The 17955-nt window shown below is 38.4% G+C and overlaps 2 protein-coding genes and 1 pseudogene across 2 annotated transcripts; 1 reads left to right on the top strand and 2 right to left on the bottom strand.

Annotated features, from left to right (window-relative positions):
- Nucleotides 1–4304: 4304 nt before the first annotated feature.
- On the bottom strand, nt 4305–6789 carry LOC146455385 (uncharacterized; annotated as a pseudogene).
- Nucleotides 6790–8384: 1595 nt separating this feature from the next.
- LOC146455383 (uncharacterized) lies at nt 8385–16584 on the bottom strand. The gene is made up of 3 exons (XM_085094360.1): nt 16462–16584; nt 15436–15801; nt 8385–9455 (listed from the first exon to the last, which is right to left on the bottom strand). Exons 2-3 carry the CDS (start codon nt 15509–15511, stop codon nt 9130–9132), a joined length of 402 nt encoding a protein of 133 aa, XP_084950486.1. The 5' UTR covers nt 15512–15801; nt 16462–16584; the 3' UTR covers nt 8385–9129.
- LOC146455384 (uncharacterized) lies at nt 12284–15429 on the top strand. Its single transcript, XM_085094358.1, has one exon. The coding sequence runs from the start codon at nt 12325–12327 to the stop codon at nt 12820–12822; it is 498 nt and encodes a 165-aa protein (XP_084950484.1). The 5' UTR covers nt 12284–12324; the 3' UTR covers nt 12823–15429.
- Nucleotides 16585–17955: the final 1371 nt, after the last annotated feature.

Here is a 17955-nt window from a genome sequence, read left to right as displayed (position 1 = left end):
GCCCGTGTTTATTTGCCGGGAAGTTACATGGCGAGATAGTTTGGCAAGATGTGTTTACAACAGAAATGCTAAAGAACAAAAAAACACAATTTATACGTATAGTGTGTGTGCACGGCGGCCATGTTGGAGGACTAAAACAATAGAATATATTTGCATAAAAATAGAATATATTTCCAAAAGGAAAATCATGGTATTGTTTTGGTCCTCCAACATGGCCGTCGTGCTACACATTCTATTCGTTGGATATGTTGACAAACGTGGAAAGAAAAATTAAGTTTAAAGAAGCCTCCCATTTGCCTATATCACCCGTTCGTGATCAGTTATGGTAACTTTTAGAACTCTAAAATACCTCCACATAGACACTTTAATCGCTTTCGATACCAGCAATATTCGAGGGGAAGTTAATTTTGAAAAATTTGTTTCGTGGCCGTGTGTTTTTCATTCGCGGTGCACGGCCCATATGTGTTTGAAAACAAACACAAGTTTCAAAGCTCTGAAATAATTCTACCAAACACCAAAGAGTACGTTTTGGTATTCTCCTTTTCTTAACGTTTACTTAGAGACTAGAATTATTACTAATTAGGAACAGAATTGACTCAGTTTTTAATATCCAATAATTTTTCCCCGGGAGCTTATTTGCTCTCGCAAAAAATACCATGTTTACGTGATTACGACGGCCGTTTCAACAGATCTTTTGTAAACCATAAAGGTTTCTTCCCGGAAAAAATCGATATTTTTTCTTTATGTTACGAATTTCAAGCTTTACACAAATATTTTAATCGTTTATTAAATTCTCGATGCCATCGATATTCGTGTAGAAATTAATTTTTGAACATTTTGTTTCGTGGCCGTGTTTTTTTCATTCGCACGTTACGGCATTCACAAGTTTAAAAGCTCTGAAATAATTCTACCAAACACCAAAGACTATTTTCCAGTATTCTCCATTTGTTAACGCTTATTTAGAGACTGGAATTATTACTATAGGACCAGAATTGACACAGTTTTGGATTTCCAAACATTTTTCCCCGGGAGCTAACTTGCTCTCGCAGAAAATGTTATGTTTACGTGATTCCGACGGCCGTTTACAGATCATTTGTAAACGAAAATGCTTTCTTCCGGGCAACAATCGAAAATTTTATTTATGTTACGTGTTTAAAGCTTTACGCAGATGCTTTTAACGTTTATTAAATTCTCGATACCATCGACATTCGTTTGGAAATTAATTTTTGTACAATATTGTTTCGTGGCCGTGTTTTTTTCATTCGCACCACACGGCTCTCATGTGTTCGTAAACAGACACAAATTTAAAAGCTCTGAAATAATTCTACCATACACCAAAGACTATTTTCCCGTATTTTCCATTTCTTAACGAGACTAGAATTATTGCTACAGGAGCAGAATTGACACAGTTTTGAATTTCCAAACATTTTCCCCCTGGCCGGTAACCTGCTCTTACACGAAAAAATATTATCATGACGTGTAATTCGACGGCCGTTTACAAATCATTTTTAAACGAAAATGCTTTCTTCCAGGCAACAATCGCTAATTTTTCTTCATGTTACGTGTTTCAAGCTTTACAAAGATACATTAAACGTTTCAATACCACCAATATTCGCAGAGAGATTATTTTTTTAACATTTGGTCTTGAAGCCGTGTACATGCAATGCCTTTGCGCCGCTCTGCTTCCATGCGCTTGCACTGTATAAACACGCCCAAGTTTTAAACGCTCTAATATTTCGGGCCACAACTAAGCGTGTCAAGCGTTGAAGTCTAAATTTTTGTAAAGGCCAAAAATTATTTAGTAGGAGCAAAATTGACTGAGTTACGATTTTTCAGACATTTTTATCCGAGCGCCAAATATATCAGGGAACCCTGTTAAGCAACGATGACGGCAGCAACATGGCTGAAAATGAACAACAAAAACAATCGCTCCGCATGTGCATTCAGTTAAATTTTGGTATATTTCTTTGCCGTCCTCCGAAAAAGAACAAAGTGAAATGACCTAATTCAAGGTTTTGCGGAGAATATGAGCAAACGACGGTGAGTTATTCTTTCTCTGTTAACTTGAAAGCAACTTCTACCAATTTAGGCAAGTTTCAAGCTTTACAAATGTACTTCAATCGTTTCGATAGGAGAAATATTCGGGGCAGTTTCGTTCGCACCGCACGGCTCTCATTCAGTTGTAAACATATTTAAAGGTCGGTACCAAGCAACCAAGGGTGATTTCCCCGTGTTCTCCTTTTCTTGACGTTTTTTTAGATTTCAGTAGGAGAAATATTGACTGAGTTGTAAATTTTACATAGTCATGTAATGAAGATAGAATATTAGTTGAATTCAGGAGTAAACTAGCAACGATAAAACTTAATGTCAGGTTATCCAATTCCTACCGCTTGAAAATCCGCGAAAATAGATCGATAAAAATAGCAAACGGTGGATCTAAAGAAGGAACTTAATTTCTTCCACAAAATTTGACCTACTCCTTCCTCCCACCAAAAGGACACTGTTATGCTCTATTATCATTCGTTGTAAGAAGAAGTAGCGAGTTGAAAGCATTTGCATGGTCGCCATGACTGATTTCAGTTTCTCAACTGAACAAATGTCAATCCCGGCTTATCCAAGTTTTAAGCTTTGACATAAATAATCCGGCTTTTGCTGATTCCTGTAAAAAACACGAAAACTAACGTTTAGGAATTCCCTTTCTAGCTGCAGCACTTGATTTCCATGTATTTGTGGTACAAACAACCCGGCTTAAACAGTCGAACTCCAAAGAACTTGAAAGAAATCGTTGTTTTTGGACATAAAATTAAGAAACCAACGGAATGTAGAACTGGCGTGTTCAGCCAGTGAGGAGCGAGTATTTTCGCCGCTCGACCAATCAGGAGTAAGTAATTTTGTCCTCGGGGAAAGAAAAATCAACTAAAATTGCCCTCCATTGCAACAAATCAGCACTCAAAAATAATTTGCCCTCTGTATTGCATTGTTATTGTCTGGGCAGTTTGCTGCATATGCACTAAAAATATATATAACTGCAGAAAGAATGAGGAACTGGTTATTTCGTTCATACGCTAAGCAGATTTTTAAAAATGCTATTAAAGAAATTGGAGCTCCGCGTTTAGGCTTGGCTAAATATATATATTAACCTTGTTGGAGTTTAAAAGTAAGAAAAACAGACGAGAAATGCTTTGACTGAATTATAGGCTGAAACGCTCCGCCAAGGGACTTTGCAATAATTTATCGAGAGGGGGGTTGAGAAATGGGAAAAGATGATGAAAAATAGGGGTTTACCTCCTTACCCCAGACGGAAAATGAAAACCAACACCCCATGCCTACCAAAAATAAATAAGAAACAACCAGCGGACGAAATAGCACAGCTTATTCTCACTGTAGGTTCGCCTGTAGCGTAGTGGTTATCACGTATCCTATGTGAAAATAAGGCTGATTCACTTAGTATGAATATTCCCTGCTGTCTTTCTTTCATGTTATATTCTGGTTTCAGGTGGAGTTGTACGTCGTGTGTAGTCAGAGGGGTGCTTTGTCGCCAGGTTATATCATGTTACTTGTTACAGATGGAGTTATACGCTGTGTGTAGTCACGTAGTGCTTTGTCGCCAGGTTATGTATATACTTAGATTACCTCATGGAAAGTGCGCGCGTACGGTGTTTACGCACGAGTTGTTGACGTATCAGAAATCGAACGAGTGAGATTTCTAATACAAACTAACGAGTGCGTAAACACCGTACAAAGCACTTTCCAGGCTGTAATTTGTTTATCTTATACATACTGAGATTTTCCGCACTGAACAGGTTTGGTACACATGTTGACACAGCTCTCAAGTGTTTTATTGTTATCATGAAAGTACACTAAATGGAAGTACACGAAAATATCACGTTATTTCAAAAATGAAAACAACAACAGCAAAATGGTTGGGAAATTAAAAATTCCTAAGATAATTTTCGTGTCTTAAAGTCATTCTAATCGGTTTTGGAATAATCAGAATATCAAGAATTTTCACACAACAAGTACACCAATAAAGTTTACGAATAAGAACTGAGGATATCAAGCCACGTTGAACACTTCTATTGCAAGAGAGGGCTATCTTCATCCGAAGAATCTAAAATACGTTTAACACGCTTGAAGGTGTGCTTTCTTGTTGACGAGGTTGCATTAGGTGGCTAATTTACTGTGTTTATGGAAATGTTAAAGTGTCCTCCATGAAAGACTGCTCCGCTAAATACAGTTGCTTCATGCATTGTAGGACTGCTGGATGACTGAAAACTATAAGACAGAGTTTCAGCTTCACTCTCTTAGGCCAATGTCCGATGAAGTTTTGCAGCAGATTCAGTCGAAATCGCACTCAATATTCTTGACATGCTTTTTTGCTATTGCTGAGATGTGTGGCTTTAATTGTTAATGCTTTGTGGCCTGAGAGCTGCATTATGTGACTAAAAGTTATGTGGCTGTCGTTTAGGTTTTGTATCATGCGTTTTCTAGCGCTGTGGTTTGTCGATCGTTTACTTGAAAGGCCTACTTTTCCGCCATGGTCTCATCAAACTTCTTACTGCATTTCATACTTTTCCGCCATGGTCTCATCAAACTTCTTACTGCATTTCAAACAGTTCACGGTTTATTTGACGAAGGACTTTTTGTGCAATTTATTCCGAGATAGTATGACGCATCAGGTTTATTCATCGCGCCAGGTCGCTTTTCGGAATAAATCTTGTAAACAGCAACTCAATCTCTTTCAGGTGGACTGTTTGGTGCTGCGAAAGCCTTCGGTTTAACAGCTCTAACATTACGAGGTTCAGCTCCCGTCCTAGTTTTCGTTTGCCGTTCAGAATACTCTAAGTATTCAGTTCCGTCAGCTTCCATGTGAAGTTGCACGTCGCCCCAAGTCATCTGCCGACGTTCTTCACAGCCTCTCAAGCCAAAATGCACCGAATTAAAAAGCCACACTGTATTTAGCAAAGCTTCGGCATTTGAGATTCCGAGTAAATTCTTTTCGCAAAGAAAGTTTTTCTCCATATCAGTCAAAGCTTCAGCTGCGTAGCGTTTATTCCCTTTTCCTTCTTTTTTAAGTTGTCTGCTGCGAGCTTCCAGGCATTTTCTTTCTTGATCAAACACAACGTCTTCGATGATACTCGCATAGAACTTGCGTTCTTTTAAATACCGGTTGAAACTTGAAAACAACCCTCGAAGGCTTGATGGTTCATAGTCTTGGCCATCTTTTTTTTTCACACTAACAATGAATTCACTAACGTAGCGGTTGGGCTCTTCTGGTTGAATTTTTTTCAATTTTTCTTCGTTCGTTTTTCTCCAGCAGAAATGCAGTAAGTAGCTTCACATCCCGCTGCGTTTTTGCTCGAGTGTTTTTGTTTTCTTGGTCGGTAATATATTGTTCGATGGGTTTATCCAAAGGTTTGAACCTACTGCCAGAACATTCAGCCACCAGTAGTTGTTTATCAAAATGTTTTAAACTCGTCTAGAAATCCCGGCGAGCGAGAAATTTAGAGCCGTAAAAGAGGTTGGCGCCATCGACAAAGTTACGCCAAAGCTATCACGTTCATTGGAAATGTTGATGCATTTTGACAGCCACATTCTGATTGAACGAAACAAGTTTCCCACGTGTGAGAAAGTCGTTTCGCTGTTGTCATTGGCTGCGAGAATTTCCGAACCAGGCTTTCAACGGATCAATTCTATCTGTAAATCTCAGTATGTACGAAATAATCTGTTATTTATTACAGATGGAGTTATACGCCGTGTGTAGTCACGGGGGTGCTTTGCCACCAGGTTAAATTCTGTTCTTTGTTACGCCGTGTGTAGGCAAGGGCGGATAGTTATGCCCGGGTTACGTTCTGTAACTTGTTACAGATGTAGTTAAACGCCGTGTGTAGTCATGGGGACGAGTTGACATGAGATTATATTCTGTAACTTGTTACAGCTGGAGTTATACACCGTGTGTAGTTACAGGCATTTTTGTAACTGGTTACAGATTCAGTTATACGCCGTGATCAAGAGGGTGAATGTTCACCAGGTTATAATCCGTAATTGGAGGATGATGCGATAGAAGCGGAGATTTTATTCTCACTAAAATGTCGACACGGTCCTGTCTGTTTTGGAAACTGAAAGGAGAGTTGAAGAAACGTCAACAGACGGTGGATAGTAATCCGTGGAAAGTTCTTTACGTCCCGCCCCTTAGTTATATAGTTTATTTAAAAATCACTTCTAAAGGCTGAATTACGTAATTATTTACAAGTATTTAAAATTTAACTTAATTACAGAAATAATAGAAAAAATAGGAAAATGTAAATATGTCTCATCAAAGATACATATATTAAACTAAAACTAGAAACTAGAAACTAGAAACTACAGCCCAGATAAAGTTTAGCTAAATTTCAAGTTAAATTTCCTCGCCTTACTAAATGTATTCCTAGCTCTATCAGTACGAAGCCGTGGCGTATTAAAATGGTGTTGTTTCCTAGGGTTACAACGTGAATCATCATGCAATGGTGGAAGGATTGCTCTACGCTTGTGGCATGGCTCGTCTAGTATGGTGTTGAAACGCTTCTGGCACAAAAGCTCATAATGATCTAACATAGGTCTTATGCCCAACTGCTGTGGAACTTCGCGCCCCCATGAAGTTATTATAGATAAGGCCCTTTTCTCGAGGCGTAGCAGCTCGTTCTCGTCCTTATCCGACTTCCTTGGAAATGCTCGAACCCCTAAAGCATACGGCTCAGGACACCAAGCATGAACACCAACCCACAGACTGGCAAGTACCAGCACCACCATATTACCCGGGCTGTGCGCATGCGTAAGGTACTGACCAGGCCGTGGGTTGGTGTCCGATTGTGTCATTTGCTTTAATTGATTGTCTTATTTTTTATGAACAGCTACGTTGACTAAGCTTTGTAGACTCATGATTCTGGCACTTAGCAGTATCGCTTGTTAAATTATCGATGACATCTGAGTTGTGTTTTGTTCATACAAGTTACAGTTCCAGAAAACAAAAACTGCAAAAACATTAAAGATTGTGTTAATTTGTTATTTTAAAAATGAATTCCTAATACAGATTGGATTCGAGATTGTACGGGACAACACGTGTTTATTCAGTGAATGAATGGATCTCGGGACACCTATCTGGCGTCTCCCGCAGATTTTGCAGGCGCGGATGACATCACCACCAACTTGGAAAAGGAGAGAGAGCCTGGGATCGAGATCATCGAACGCACTTCCTAATCTTTATTACTAGTTTATATTTAGTAGTAGAGGTTTACCGTTGAATCGATATTACTAGTAAGTTTGGGAATGAAAGCTAGACGTCACCCCCTCCTTTGCCTAAACTGATAGACATTTCCCCCTCTACTGAGATATCAGTTTATATTGTCCCCCCCTCCCCTTCCGTCTAATTATTGCACAGTCCCTAAATTAGGTATTCTGTGCCTCTCTCTAATAAGCGTCACTTCAAAAAGCGATGATACAAAAGAAAAGATAACGAAAAAACCTGCATCTTCTTGATACACTCTACTTGGAGAGCTTATTTAATCGGAACGTGTCCACCCAAATTCGAAACGTTCTCTTTTAACCAGTCCTCGGCTTCACATGGATTACGCTCTGTTGCTTCCTGGCGTGGTATTCCTTCATATTTAATAATTAGCTAAACAATTTTATTGTGAATACCTTCAATTGTTTTTCAAAGGATAAACGCTCCCTCGCCAGTGAAACCGAACAAGTAATAATAACAATCTTTTAATAGGATGCTCCATCACAAGAGTGGTCAATAACAAAAAAAAGTACCGGGAGTTTATTTTGGCTATTTAAGAATCTGCTCTCTGTAGGTAATGTTCAGTTTCCTGAGTGTGCTAACGAGAACATAACACAACTGCGATTAGATCTTGTTGCCTTCACTTTGTATGTCAGCGGGCACAATATTATATCTAGGACTAGACAGAAATGTCTGGGAAAGGATAACCCTGGAATACGTTTACCACCACCACTACCTTCCAACTGAAAATGTTGAGAGCTAATATGATGATGGCAAAACAGTGAAATCTTGTCTCACGGACACTCACAGGTACGCACAATATGTGAAATCCCCCCCCCACCCCTGCCCGCTCGTTCACTTCCCCAAATCGTTTCCACGGACCTGAGCATTTAAATTACTTGGTCTTATCTGTATCGCGAGGCTAGAAATAAAAATAATTATTTATTCTGAAATGGTGGGAGCCTACAAATGTTATCTATATTGAAACGTTTTTGGAGGATTTTTTTTGTTTTACAGCTGTATTTTTTTTAATATTTGACAAACTTTTCTTATACGCACGTCCGCACGTGCGTACAGGTAGCCACGCCCCTGTATACTACGAACAACTCTTTATCACGAGCAGTTCACTTTTACTCTTTATTGAGAACTAGTTGTTGTTGTTGTAAATCAACTCTATCATCATACAGGTTTTTTAATACCTACGAAGAACTGTAGACTTACGGCTTACGACAAAGTTGAAATCTCCACAGTGTAAGAGACTGAAAATGAGCGGTATTTAGCTATCCAAGGGCACTCATGATTGAATGCACTTGAACTATAACAAGTTATTGACTACACTTCCTTGAACCATGATAATTTTATGCGCGTAAAAATGGCTTCAAATTTATTTACTATGGAATATGAAAATCTACCTTTCAAAATTAGATTGAAAAGACCAGAAAACGTAAGTCATCATCCTTTATCATCTTGATACCAAAGCGCTGCGAAACTATAAATTTTAAATACTCAGATCTACGTTAGAAACCTTGGTTTGGTAAATCGGTCGTTAGGTAGCCAGCCTTAAATACAATCCTGACAAACTGAATATGGAATAACAAGTAATTATTTCTTTAATGTTTTACCTTTCTTTCTAGACAAGATTAGACCAAGGTTTTATTAAGCCATAGCAGTTTTCGTCCTAAATATGACAGCCTCCCTACATGTGGGGTCACTGTCCTGTACCTCGTGTATTCTCACTTACTAGCCGTTTTGAGGTTGATCACCTTTTCATTTTTGCTACAAATGCTATTGTCAAAGTTTTTATCTAATGATGTTTTTGTTGCCGTTGCTATCGTCGATCAAAACGTAAGCGACCATCGCAGGTATCCTTACATTTGTTCACTATCACCTTCCAGTGACATGTTGGTCAAACCTTGTGAGTAACCCGTCGCAGGTGTAAGTGGATTAGGGACTGTATTGGGGGATAACGATTGCGCCGTAGAATAAGGTGGATACTGCTCTCGGATAACAAAAGGCGCCGTCGGTTCGATCCTTTGTGACAGAGGCTGTGCAGAAGGTTGATTTGCAGATGATATTCCAGCGGGCCCTGGAGAGCGGGTTATCTTAGTGAGGTTGATGACAGCAAAGATAATCCCAAAAAGGACAACTCCGACAACAAGGGGAACGGCAATGGCAGCGGCTTTAACAGTTGTGGCTAAAATAGAACAGGGCAAGAAAAATTAATTAGTTACTTACTGATTCAAGTCTCATATTGATTAATAATCCTGAAAACACTGAGGTCTTGCTAAATTTTAACTTGGATCCTTCTTGATTTATTTGATTACCGCTCCAGGGCCTACTTTTGGTTTCCAGTCAACACACGCTTTAAGATTTAAACTTAAAAAAAGGCCTTCTTCCTACAAAAGAAGAAATCAGCAGTACACAAAGATGACGTTTTGATTCATTTCACTTGTCATCGTTTGATCATGTTTTTCAGATGCAAAATAATCCTCCATTTCCTTGTCTTGGCTCTACATTAGATGTAGTTTGAATACATTATTCCAGTCTGGAAATCCCACAAAGTGGCCACCATAGGATGTCTCAATCAACATATACTCTGGTGGCATACCCTTCATCCGGCTGTTCTCATTCATGCCATACCTCAGGCCATCTTGGTGCTCGTTCATGGTGACACGATCATTGTGTCGCTGTCCATCCATCAATGGACGGACGCCGTCATATTTGTCTGACATGTTTACTCGTACTAGTTCACTAAGCGATTACGGATTACGTTGTTCTAAGATGAACTTTGAGCTCCCTAAAAATAAAACTAACTATTTCGAATATACTTTTGCATTTACGGGGGCAAAAGTTTGGAACAATCTTCCAAAAGCTCTTAAGGAAGAAAAATCCCTGGATAGATCTAAGAGTAAACTGAAGTTATTTTCACTATTGCCGTCAACAAATCGTCCAAATAGCTCGTAGTTTCTTAAGTAGTGTAAAAGTTTAACTAATCTATATACGGATTTTATCTAAACCAAATTTTAACATTTCTTGTATTACAATTTAATAAAATGCTGTGTTTAAATACAGATATCCATCCATCCATCCTTCCATCCAATTAGTCCATGAGAGGTTGTCAATTTTGTTCGTTTGCTTTGCGGTCTGTTGAGTGGATAGGATGCAGTTTCAGTTGTCTGTTTGCTTTGTCTAAGAGTGGGCCTATTTTGCCGAAGATCTCTCATGCGGCTGTTCGCGTCCGTGCCATACCAACGCACAGACTAGCATGACTCTATTGTCTGTTTGTTGTTCACTCACAGTCATGGCTGTTCTTTCATTCATTAAGCTATTTGGACGGTTTAGTTGTACATACATACATACATACATACATACATACATACGTTTATACATACGTTTACATACGTTTACCACTTCCCCAAAGGGGCTTTTCAGTGCCAATTACAAAGAAAAGGATAAAAATAAAAACATATACAAATTATTTAAAGTTACAATTGCAAATCATTAGGATATCATTCCTCCCTCTTAAATTTGTCTAAAAGTACCCCTCTAAGCTTATTCCTAAAACTATTGACAGTTGTCTCTCTCGATTTCGATGCGTAGCTCAAATTTTAATGTTATTAAGATTTATTTTACATTATACTACACCCATTTCCCTATCCTTGTTTATTTATTTTTTTATTTTGTTTTATTTGATTTTTTTCTTCCCGAGAAAATAACCCTAAAAATATCTACATTAAGATAGTGTAAGATCTTTTAAGCAACTTTTAGCGTACCCCTTTTGAGAGAGGCACTATGTCCGTTGATGTTTAGAATTCTTTGAAGTGCCAAAAAATATTATCATTATGTGCATCAGAGTTTCATTGTAATTAATACGTTGTAGCAACAGCAGAACCAATCCACAAGACAGATTTAGAAAACTAGTTATCTCTATAGTAACTTATGGTCCTCTGCGCAGCCATTCTTGGTTGGAGCGTTGAGTGACGACCAAGAAATGTTGTGTAAAAGACTAAGCAAATTACTCATGGTTATCCTCGGAAGGTGGACCCTAGGGTTCCGCTGGCCAGTAATGACTCACCAGTAGTAAGCCGGTACAAATTCCTTTAATGTCCACTCAATGCGAGTTTTCCGCCGAAATTATTTCGGTGCTATCTAAACATGACACAAGGCAGGAGGTAAAAAATACTACAAATCACCGATTTGGCTCAAACTTGGTACAAAGGCTGAGTACCACAAGTCCATAACATGTCCAAAAACAATATTCTTTGGGAGTTATAGGGGAACCCTTGAAAAAAGGCATTTTGGCATATCAATTACCTATCTTACTTGAACAGTCAGACAAAAAGATTCGTGGAACGGGAATATTACAACGTGCTATTTAAATTCAGACCCTCCCTGAATACCAATTAACTATGATACCACCATGCACGGTAAAAGGAGCCTCCTGACTATTTAATAATAATAATAATAATAATAATAATAATAATAATAATAATAATAATAATAATAATAATAACAATACTAATAATAATAATAATAACAACAACAACAACAACAACAACAACAACAATAATAATAATAATAATAATAATAATAATAAAAATGATAATAATAATAATAATAATAATGCTGCAAAGTTTGCGGAGGATCTGGGCGTCAACTTACACCTTGATCACCCAGCTCCTGTAGGTGCTATGAGCAACGGGGGGATCATCCCATCGTACCGAGTCAAGGAAGTATTGAAAGAATGTGTGGAGAAGAAGTTTGAGAAGGAAGTACGTGGACTAGAATGGCAGGGAAAGTTGCTGAATGAGAGGAAGTCTGATTTACAGCTGTGCAAGAATGAGTGTTTCAGTTGGCTGAATAAATGGAGATCATGCCCCTCGCACACTATTGCTGGTGTCTTTGAACTGTACGAGCAACTTTTGCCCACAAAGCTATACTCTAGTAAGAAGACAAACACGAGTTGTCCCGGGGATGTGAAGTGAAGGCTATGTGAAAGTGTCCCGCACATTCTGGCCGGGTGTTCTGCACTAGCTCAGAACAAGTATTTGTTCAGACGTAACATGGCTTTAAAAGTCCTGTTCTACGAGCTCCTACGTGACCAAGATCTTCTTGACGAAGTACCACCATGGCACTCGCCAGTGATGCCAAAGCCGGTGTACAAGTCAGAACAAGTAGAAGGGTGGTGGGATGTCCCTGTGTATGCAGATCATCAGGAGGTGCGAGCCAACCAGGTCGATGCGAGGGTTGTGAATCATGAGAGCAAGAAAGTCATGACCATAGAGATGAGTTGTCCATGGATTAGTAATCGAGAGAAGAAGAGCGAGGAGAAAACCATGAAGTATGGTCCGTTGAGGTGGGAACTGAAGGAGCAATATAAAGGATATGAGGTGCACCAGTATAACATTATCATGGATGTGCTAGGCGGCTGGTCGGAAGAGACAGAGATTAGTGTGCGATCACTGGTTGGGCGGAAGACTACTCAAGTCCTAGAGAAAATGCAGAAGGCGGTTTTATCGGCGACGCTGAACATTGCAAGAAATTTCAAAGTAGTAACATGATGTTTTATTATACCAAGTGATAGACCAGCCATGAATAGACCAGCTATGACTTTTATACATTTTTATATAAACTATGACTTTTAGATATTTTTATATAATTTATATTTTCAGACTATGGCTTTTATATATTTTTATATATTTTATATTTTTCATATATGTATATATATTTTATTGATTTATGTACGTGATATTTTAAGTTTCGCTTGGCTCACAGGCTACGCTACGCGCCCTGTGGTGCTTCTTATACTGTGCATACAGATAGTTTTACTGTGCATTATAATAATAATAATAATAATAATAATAATAATAATAATAATAATAATAATAATAATAAAATAATAATAATGACTTTTATAGATTTTTATATATATTATATTTTTTTTATATATGTATATAATTTTATTGATTTATTCACGTGATATTTTAAGTTTCGCTTGGCTCACAGATTACGCTACGCGCCCTGTGGTGCTTTCTTATACTGTGCATACAGATAGTTTTACTGCCCATAATAATAATAATTATTAAATTCTCAGCCTCGGATATTGCATTTCTAGCGTTCTGATTGGTTTACTAAGTCTTGGTTATCAGCTCGTATACCGTAGTTTGACCTTATATGGAAAATGAAAGCCCCAGGTGTCGCTAAGCTAATTTTTTTTTCGGCGGGAAGCGAAAGTTTCTTCGGAAAAATGTAGAAAAAAAAAAGGAAAAGAAAGAAATACCAAACAATGCCATCTCAATATAACAACAATAAAAGCAACAAAGTTCGGTATGACACTATTTAATGCTACGTATCTCTGAAGTTTCCTTTCAAATCAGAAAAATTGCAAGATTTTACGATTTTTTAGATCACATAACAACAACAATAACAACCGGTTACCTTCAAAAATTTTAAGGTGGCTTGCAAATCCTGGCAGTGAGAGGTTAAAGCCAATCGAAGAAATTTCTTAGGAAGAGCTTCATGCCTGCCTTTATGTTTTTACGAATTTACGAGGACTTAAGATGGTTCATCTATGAAATCCGTACGAGCGGCGGCCATAATGTTCGTTTCCGTCGCTCGGCACCACTCAGCAAAACATTTGCACTAATGTGCACAGCTCTTACGCTTCTCAAATAAGCTTGAAGTTTAAAAACTTGCACTGAATGCTTGTCTCAGTGAGGTTGTACCTCGTACACTTGGACTTGCCTGAAGCGTTTTAAATCGTCCGCGAGGAATTCAGTTCAGCATGAAAAAAGTCGTCATTGCCCTGATCTCTTTCTTCGCTCGGCACTACACAGCAAAACATTTGCTCAAATGTGCTCAACTATTACGCTTCTCGATGAGCTGGAACTTCAAAAGCACGTGAATGCTAGTCTCAGAAAGGTTATAATTCGTACATTTAAACGTTTCTTGAATTTTAGTCGTCCGACTGTGTCCGATTTTCTTCGCTTTCGATTTTTCATTCAACTCCGTTTGCAAAGCGCTGCGCGTGTCATGTGATCATTAGGTTTCGCGCGCTTTGGTCGGAGGTTGCCTCAACATCCGGTCGTTTAAATTTGAAAGAAATTTTTTCATAAAATAAAAAAAATTCAGTAAACTTTAACAGCAATGTCCAAACGCGGAGAATTTAATAAAACAATTATTCCATTCGCGCTTGTTGGATATGAGATTAGTTATAGCCAACTCGGCGCTTCGCGCCTCATTGCCAGTTAACCATCTCATATCCAACGCACGCTCATGGAATAATTGTTAAGTATTATTATAATTATTATTATTAAAAAAATTATTATTATTATTATTATTATTATTATTATTATTATTATTGTTAAGAGGTTCTTTGTTTTGTTAAGGTCCACGCCTCTTGGATAAAGAGTTATTTTCGTCATTTTCAGAAACGGCCTAAAATTGTCTTATTTGAAAGCCAAATATCTCCACTGACCAACAACCTCAACACGTGCAGAAGTGCCAGCGACGAAACAGAGAAATAAGGGTCTTGTGCCTTTGAAAAGTGTGTTATATACAAATTTCCATTTGAAAAAAGTGTGTGGTAATTTTATAGCACTGTTAAATATGGTCATCCTTTTTGTGATTATGTTTCAACAAAAGAGATGATAATATAACCTTAAAGGATTGTTTTATTATTGTGTAAGGTGAAGACTTCATCCATGATGCCGCCTGGTTTCCTTGGTTTTAGGCCATGTACAAGATAATTTGTGGAAAAAAATAATCAAAAACTCAACGTGAAAACTGTCCTACATGTCTAGCAGGATCTAAAATGTGTTGTTCCCTAAAATATCCATCCCCCCATCACAGAGAGAATTGTAAATTACTTCCAGAGGGGTGAGTTGGTCAAAGTTGTTAGGAAATATTAATATTACGGTTGTCGGCCCTCAAGGTTAAAAGTCCTTCAATGCACAATTTGCAAAACATTATAGTTATTTATGTTGAAACACCAGGGTTTCAAACATGCAAGTAATGTCTACTTTTTGAGGGAAAAAGATGATAATTCTAAATACCAACCAAACAGTCTGTAGGACCTTTGAAAGAATTAGTGACTTATGAACTGGCCAAAAGTAACCAAGGTTTAGAGTTTCCTCGTTTATTCAATAGAAATACAACTAGACTTTTTCACCAACCTGAAACTTTCCGAAGTGTTTCGTAATGTGCTTCAAATCCTTGTCCCTGCTGCGTCCAATCAGATCTAAATTCCATATAGATGTTTCTGTCGGAAGAATGTACCGGTGGAGGAAAGGAACTGTTACATCCTTTGGTCAAAACTCTGCCAAAATAGTTACTTCCGTCGTAGATTTGCACATAATCACAACTGCAGCAGGCCCTCAAATCAAGTGATGTGAAGTAGATGAGTACTTTCTGACGATAGGGTGCTCTTATAAGCCATTTGCAATTCTCGTGGCTTCCGTAACTGTAAGGGTAGTTAGGACTGCGGATTACACCATTTTGGCCGTATGCCAAGTCAATGTTCCTTACGCTACCACCACACTCTGTTAAACATATAAGCAGAGCACAAAAATGTCACAAAAGCGTAGAGTATTAGAGATTTACTAGAATCCGAACGAATACGTTTAGCTAGACTTCATTATAGCAAGGTACTGCTTTTTTTGGTCGATGTCTGATTCGCTCACACCTCCAGGAAAGCTGTTGAAAATGCGACTAAGAAACCTTGCTTACCGAAGTACACCAATGCCTAAGCCTGGAGATTTTATTTAAAATTGGTTGGGAAAGCTCATCTACATGTTCAAACGAAGCAGATGAACTGGTGGCCTTTAGTTTATACAGAAAATCGGAGTTAAAAAGCAGTATTCAACGTTCAACTTTCCACGGTAAGTATCACGTTAGGCTTGGGTGTCTATTTGCTAATGCATACCAAAAAATATCAATCTGATATACCCCCCCCCCCCCCCCCTCTTTAAGATTCTTTGTAAATAATTTGATTTGGCCATGAAGGGGAATACTTCTGTTTTAATTCGTTATTTTTTCAGACGCCGTTGTAGTAGGTATCATGAACCACACAAAATTCAGTTTTTTAGCTGCTATATGTGGGACTAAATACACTATCTGAATTACCCAACACTAAGCTTTAAGGTAAATTTAATTACAAAGTACACTGATGTAATGTCTAATGAGTACAAGCTTATACTTACGTCCGGTAATGACAGGTAGTTTGACCAAGATGATAGCTGAAAACCAATCAAAATATCACTTAGAAGGAAAAAAGAAAATCGAATAACAACCCACCAGAAAAGGTACCCACTAGAATTAGCATATGTCATGTCACCTAAAATCACTTAGTCCAATGGTAATGATTGTCTACAATTTTGCATGCGTATAATCAAGCAAGCGACCGACCAAAGCAAACAGAAAGATCATCATATTCTATTTATGTTGCAAATACGTCTCGTATTTTGTTAATAACTTCCTAAAGTGTCACTTGTGAAATGTTCGTGGCTAGTCTGACGCGGCGTTTCGTCTCGGCCAAGAGACTCTTCAGAGACCTTTAGAATTTGTAGGGAAACTCGTTGAGCATCGCGCTCAAAGTCCCGTTCGCAAATTCAAGATGTTAGCAGTCTGGCCCTCTATCGCAGAAGGATTCCCAACCGCACGTACACGAGTTGAAATTTATACAATAAAGAATTGAAAAAATGCGCGTCAGACTAGCCACGAACATTTCACAAGTGACATTTTTTCAATTCTTTATTGTATAAATTTCAACTCGTGTACGTGCGGTTGGGAATCCTTCTGCGATAGAGGGCCAGACTGCTAACATCTTGAATTTGCGAACGGGACTTTGAGCGCGATGCTCAACGAGTTTGCCTACAAATTCTAAAGGTCTCTGAAGAGTCTCTTGGCCGAGACGAAACGCCGCGTCAGACTAGCCACGAACATTTCACAAGTGACATTTTTTCAATTCTTTATTGTATAAATTTCAACTCGTGTACGTGCGGTTGGGAATCCTTCTGCGATAGAGGGCCAGACTGCTAACATCTTGAATTTGCGAATGGGACTTTGAGCGCGATGCTCAACGAGTTTGCCTACAAATTCTAAAGGTCTCTGAAGAGTCTCTTGGCCGAGACGAAACGCCGCGTCAGACTAGCCACGAACATTTCACAAGTGACATTTTTTCAATTCTTTATTGTATAAATTTCAACTCGTGTACGTGCGGTTGGGAATCTTTCTGCGATAGAGGGCCAGACTGCTAACATCTTGAATTTGCGAACGGGACTTTGAGCGCGATGCTCAACGAGTTTGCCTACAAATTCTAAAGGTCTCTGAAGAGTCTCTTGGCCGAGACGAAACGCCGCGTCAGACTAGCCACGAACATTTCACAAGTGACATTTTTTCAATTCTTTATTGTATAAACTTCCTAAAGCCGTGAGAAAATAATGCATATTGATTGCTACAGAAAATAAACATCACAACTAACATTTGAATACGACATTTTGCGAAGCTACATCTGTCTTCAACAAAGCTGACTCATCGCAAGCATAAATTTTTGTTACTGTGTATTATACTTGCACTCCCTGCAGCATTTTTATACTCACATATACCTTAAGTGAACCTCGAGCACGTGAATTACCAGAGAGGGGAAAATACGTTCATGTTTTCCGACGATCACACGAGTAAAAGTGCTCTTTAAC

This window comes from Pavona decussata, unplaced genomic scaffold (assembly GCF_977016875.1).
Source record: "Pavona decussata unplaced genomic scaffold, jaPavDecu1.1 SCAFFOLD_276, whole genome shotgun sequence".
Taxonomy (NCBI): Eukaryota; Metazoa; Cnidaria; class Anthozoa; order Scleractinia; family Agariciidae; genus Pavona; species Pavona decussata.
The sequence above is the reverse complement of the archived record's forward strand: the minus strand, read 5'-3'. Positions and strand labels throughout refer to the sequence as shown.

Coding starts and splice junctions, on each gene's coding strand:
- LOC146455384 (XM_085094358.1), top strand. CDS start 12,325: ATGGCTTTAAAAGTCCTGTTCTACGAGCTCCTACGTGACCAAGATCTT.
- LOC146455383 (XM_085094360.1), bottom strand. CDS start 15,511: ATGGAATTTAGATCTGATTGGACGCAGCAGGGACAAGGATTTGAAGCA. Junction 9,456..15,435: donor AACACTTCGGAAAGTTTCAG/GTTGGTGAAAAA, acceptor GTTCTATTTTAG/CCACAACTGTTAAAGCCGCT.